Raw genomic sequence first — 5,589 nt, 5'->3', positions numbered from 1 at the left:
GTGGGTATAGCGTTGTTTAAAAAGTTTTAGACAAGTTCTTATGCGATAGACCGAAACAGGCAAAACCACGCCAAGAACGATCATCGAGCGTTGTTAGAAGCGGTCAAGGACAGAAATAGAAAGTGCGAGGGAGGTTCGCGCTAAGTCCGAATAAGTTAGCAACTATAAACATGCATAGCGAGAGATGAAAGAGATACACGACAGTAAGAAGAAAGAAGGCACTAAATATATGCAGTAAAGAGTTCTTATGTTCAAAAATTTATACAAGGAAAAGGAAAGGCGAAAGCTGTAGATGATCAGGGACGAACGACCTTGGCGTCCACCACCTCAAATTCTATAGATAGCTGGGAGCGGTCGACCTCTGGGAAAGCACACTTGAGTTGCTCGAGGGCAAAGTCAAAACCCTCAGCGAAAGTATCAGCCGCCTCTTCCCAGAGCTTGGCCTTCTCAGCCTCGAACCCAGCTTTGTCGGTCTCGAGCACGACCTTCTCGGTGGTCAGGGTGGCGATGGCCGACTCGACTTCTTTGAGCCTCTGATCGCTCGCAGCAAGAGCCTCCGCCAAATTCGCATTCTGTTGGCGCATGTAGGCATTCTCAGCCTCAAGTTGGAGGGCCTTACCAGTGGTCTCCAACAGTTCGAAATCAAGGGCGGCGACAGCATCCCCCATCAGCATTTCAGTTTTGATAGTCTCTTGGACTTGCTGGGCGCGCGCCAGTTTGGTTTCCTCCAACATGTCCTTCAACATGCCATTGGTGTCTTGCAAAGCCTCATAGTCGCTTTGAAGCGACTTCTGTTGGCTGAGCAGCTCCTTCACCTTACCCTCCAGCTTTTCAAGGCGGCGATGTTGTGTGGAGAATTCTAGAGAGAGCACCATCTGACGAGCTAACTGGAGGTCCACCTCACTAGCACTCCACTAGACTAACTCGCGATTCTGGATCAGTTGTTTAGTCAGTCGGAGAACCCTGGTAAGCCCCTCAGAGGTGGAACCCGCTGCTTGGAAAGAACTCTCGCCACCACCCTCGGTTGTGGTGGCAGAGTCTTGAGGGCACGGTAATGGTAGGGGGCGAGGAGTTCCCTCCGATCGAGTGACCCCGCTCCCCGCTGCTTGAGTCGGTGGGGGTGATTTTGCTGGAGGCGGGGAGGGAAGAGGGGCTGGTGAAGGAGGGCGCTCAGGGGAGGCCTGTGCTTGAGGGATCGGATTAGCATCTCCCTCAAGGCTCTCAACTCCCCTCTTTCTTCGTTGGACCAGGGGAGACCCAGAGCTTTCCTCTTCGATAGATATAACGGTGGTGGGAGCCTTCACCAACCGTTTTCTCTTCTTGTTACCCCTGGTCTCACGCCCTTCAGCAGGCGCGACCGAGATGGGGGAAGCGGGAATGGGCTCGGCGATCGCCTCCACTTCAGAAGACGCCTCGGCGGCTCGTCGAGTCCTGGCTAGAGCGAGCAGCCTCTGTCGTCTTCCTTTATCAGAAGTCATCTCTGCATCAGTCCAACATGGCAAAGGGTTAGCATGCAAAGGCTCAAGAAAGCAGAAAGATAGTTAGAAAATGCATGTATGAGGGGTATGTTGGACAAGTGCGAGGTCGCATGCCCATGGAAGTGGCAGGTGAAAGGGAGGAAGAGGAGACAAACCGATGTATTTTTCGAGCTTTTCAGCATCGAACTCGTGCTTGATAAGGGTGGAAGAGCCAAATTTGGCGCCCAAGCTCGAGAGGAGGCCGCACAGCTTGCGCTCGTATGGGGCCATGACCTCCAAGCCTCGGGGTTTCCTAAACTCCACTTTAGGGACCCAGTAGAGGGGAAAACCCTCGAGAAGGGCGGGGCTGTGCTCGTTAGAGGTGATCATGTAGAATCTGCCCTTCCAATCCTTGAAGGACTGCTGGTACAAACCCAAGATCACCCTCCCTGTCACACCGTTTAAGCTGACCCACGACCTATCACCCGGGTTCTTGGCCTCAAAGAAGTAGAGGAAGACGTCGGTCGATGGAGGGTGCCCAAAATGGTTGCATAAGATTTCGAACGCCCGGATGAAGCCCCAAGCGTTCGGATGGAGTTGGCAAGGGGCGACGTTTAGCTCAGTGAGGAGTTCCTTCTCGAAGAAGGTAAAGGGAAGGCGGAGGCGCAAGCTCTTGAAGATGGCTGAGTAGATAAAGGTGAAGGGCACCCCGTTGGTGGCCCTATCATCTACGCATATGGGCATGCCTCGGGGGGGGGGGGGGAATGCGCACACCCAAGTTTCGGTCGTCCTCCCTGTCGATAGCGCATGAAGGCTCATCCGCAACGCCCTTCAGCAAAGTAGCGAGATGATCGGCGGAAAGCTGGTTAGATGTTTCGGCAAGCAAATGGAGGGGTGCCCACTGGTACGCCTGCGCGTAGCCTTGTGGAGGAAGCGTCGCCCTGGGTTGCGTACTCGCCGAGGGAGTCGCACTCGTCGAGGGTGATGAAGGTGCACTAGCGGAAGGCTGTGCACCAAAAGATGAGGCAAGGCGCGCGGTGGTTTTTGTGCGAGCCATTGTCAGTAGCTACAATGGAGAAAGAAAGAAAAAGGTGAGGAATCAATGAAAAACAAGAAAAAGACGAAGGGAGCAAAATGCTATGGTTCGAAGGGGGTAGAGGAATGAAAACGACGAAGAGGAAGAAGAACGAAACACAGGAAAACCAGAAGAGGTCTTGGTACAGTGCAGAAAAGGAAAAAACGACCCATGGTGTATGCACAATGCAGTTTTTGAGCAATGCAATCGGTAGAAGGTTTTCAAATATGCCATAGATGAAGAAAGGGAGTACCTTTTTGCGATCGCGAACGGTTTCTGGTAGCCTGGGAATGGAGAAGATGAATCGCAGAAGGAGGGTTCGAGAGTTGCAGAGAAACGTGTTGGGGAAGATAATGGAACAGTAGAGGCGCGTAAGTTTTTGAATAAGGGAACTGCAAACGACGTTTCACGCTAGCCATTGATGCACACACGTGTCGCAAGATTAGGGAAGGAAAGCGTCACGTCACTTAAAGCACAACACGTGATGTGGCACGTGACGTGGCGTCACTTGCCACGTGGCCACCGAGAACGAGCACTTAGTCTCTTCGCTGAGAACGAGTACGCAGCTCGAGACTGGGGGGCTTGTGATCCGGTCGGTCATCGGTTTAGGGTGACGTCAGCGACTAATGGCCACGTGGGCCGTTCTTAGCGGGACATGTGGGCCAGGGAAGCTGATGTGGCTTGAAGAGGGTGACCAGGCGGAGATCGGTGGTCAGGCGGAGATCGGTGATCAGAGGGGATGTGCGATCGTCGTCCAGATGAGCCACGAGGCTTATCGGTCGTCGTGTCACACGCAGTTGAGCCAGGAACGAGAGGGGATTCCCGGTGAGAGCGTTGCATGCGAGCCTCGTGTGGCAGAGTATCAGAGATCAGAGAGGTTATGCGTTCTACGGTACCATGCATGAGAGTGGTCTAAGGGAGCTAGCATTCGGTCGGTGATTGAACCTCTCTTAGCCCATAACATGCATGGGACAGAACAGAGGTGATCGTTCACGCGATAGGTAATGCCTGGTATGCGCGCTTGTCCAAGTCGCACCTGGTACTCACGCTGAGGCTGCACGAGACATCCAATGAAAGAAACACGCTAAGTTACTTCGTACGCGAATAACTTGGGCACGCGGTAGGATATATAAAGGCGTTCCACGCTCATTGCGAAGGTACGTTTTCATACTGGCAAGTGACTAGTTTTACAGAGAGAGAGAGAGAGAAAGGGAGAATAACAGAATGCACGAGTCTCGCCGAGATTCTGAGTACATACTTCTTTGGTGGTCTTGTTTACTGACTTGAGCGTCGGAGTGCAATCGGCCGCTAGAGGCGCCGTTTGTGGTATTTTCGCAGGTTCGCTCGGAGCTAGTTGGAACGTACTTGTAGAAGACGAAGTTTGACGTGGCGAGACCTTCAACGATCAAGTCACCTGCTAGATCATCACAGCCATAGCAAGTGTACTTGTTAAGATTAAAATCATTAGGCTTTTTAGAGTTGTACCTTTTTAAGCTTGGCTTTTCTTCTTCAAGAACTTGCTAAACTTTCTTGACAGGAGACTCATGGTATCTTCATCACTCTCACTTGAGTCTTGTTGTTGTTTATGATTGCAAGCTTTGAGTGCAATGCCTTTGTTGTGTTTGTCCTCACTCTCTTGGATAACCAGCCTATTCATCTCAAGCTCATGCTCTCTTAGCTTACCAAACAAAGAAGTAGTTGTCATTGATGTCAAGTCCTTTGATTCTGAAATGGTAGTGATCTTTGGCTGCCATGTTCTATCAAGACACTTCAAGATCTTGATGTTTAGCTCTTATTTATCAAAAGACATCCCAAGGCTCATCAAATGATTTACTATATGAGAGAACCGTTTCTGCACATCACATATGGTCTCCCCTTTCTACATTCTTAAAAGCTCATTCTCTTGAATAAGAGCATGCTTTCTAGCCCTTTTGACATCATTTGTTCCTTCATGTGTGACTTCAAGAATGTCCCACATCTCCTTTGCTGAACTACATTGTGATACCCTGAAAAATCCATCACAACTCAAAGCAGAGGTTATTATGTTTTTAGTAATCCAGTTAAACTTTGCTTTCTTGCTTTCAGCCTCAGTCCTTTCAAATGAAGGTTTATCAATTAAAACCTCATCTCTTTTAACTTGAGGTATAAAGGGACCATTTTCAATTGTTTCCCAAATACCCTTATTAGTGGAATGCATAAAGATCTTCATCCTTACCTTCCAAAACTGGTAATTTACACCACGAAACAGTGGTGGTCTGTTTATGGAATCACCTTCCCCAAAAGGCAACTTGTCAGCCATGTAAAAACAGTTTTCAGAAAAACAGAACTTGAATATTTTTCAAGAACCTAGCTCTTGATGCCAATTGTAAGAATTAATGGCTTAAACAAGAGGGGGGGTGAATTGTTTATCAAATAATTTTGCAAAGATTGAATAGAAATGAAGCTTTAACACAATTCACAGATAAAGCAATCAAGGAAAGCAATCAAACAATGATTAAGAAACTGTTTGCAGAATTTCAATCGGTTGAAACTTTGTTTTAACCGGTTTTTTATAGCAGCAACAAAAGCAGAATTAAAACAAACAATTATAAGGAGTTAGAGAGAAAGATTTACTCAACCAATTTTATACTAGTTCACTCAACCTTGAGAAACATCCAGTTCCCAGAATAACCACTGGGTTCCACTAGTAATCACTCACAAATTACAACATACACAACCATAAAGAGGTGATCTTGAAACCACAAGAACCACTCACCCTCTTTGCAAACACACACCTCTAGCCAGAACAACCTCTGACTTTACAAGATTTTACACACACTTACAACTTTATGAAACATCAAATACAAGAATCTTGAAAGGAAAAGATTACACCTGAGTTTACAGGAATCAGAAAGCTTATGATCAGACCTTGAACCAGTGCACAACTATACAACAATCTTGCAAAACTTTTGAAAATCTTCTTTCAAATCAATCTCAATCTCACTATGTTTGACATAAAACTTTTATATTTTGTTTTGAAAGAAAGTTTATATTTATAGCACACAAAACTAGCCGTTA

General features: G+C 47.7%; 1 protein-coding gene across 1 annotated transcript; it reads right to left on the bottom strand.

Moving 5' to 3' along the window:
* Positions 1-4,411: 4,411 nt before the first annotated feature.
* On the bottom strand, positions 4,412-4,831 carry LOC137839150 (uncharacterized). The gene has a single exon (XM_068648275.1). It carries the CDS (start codon positions 4,829-4,831, stop codon positions 4,412-4,414), a length of 420 nt encoding a protein of 139 aa, XP_068504376.1.
* Between the last annotated feature and the right edge of the window lie 758 nt (positions 4,832-5,589).

Source organism: Phaseolus vulgaris, chromosome 3 (genome assembly GCF_000499845.2).
Source record: "Phaseolus vulgaris cultivar G19833 chromosome 3, P. vulgaris v2.0, whole genome shotgun sequence".
In the NCBI taxonomy this organism is placed as follows: domain Eukaryota; kingdom Viridiplantae; phylum Streptophyta; class Magnoliopsida; order Fabales; family Fabaceae; genus Phaseolus; species Phaseolus vulgaris.
This window is presented reverse-complemented; position numbering and strand designations above follow the sequence as displayed.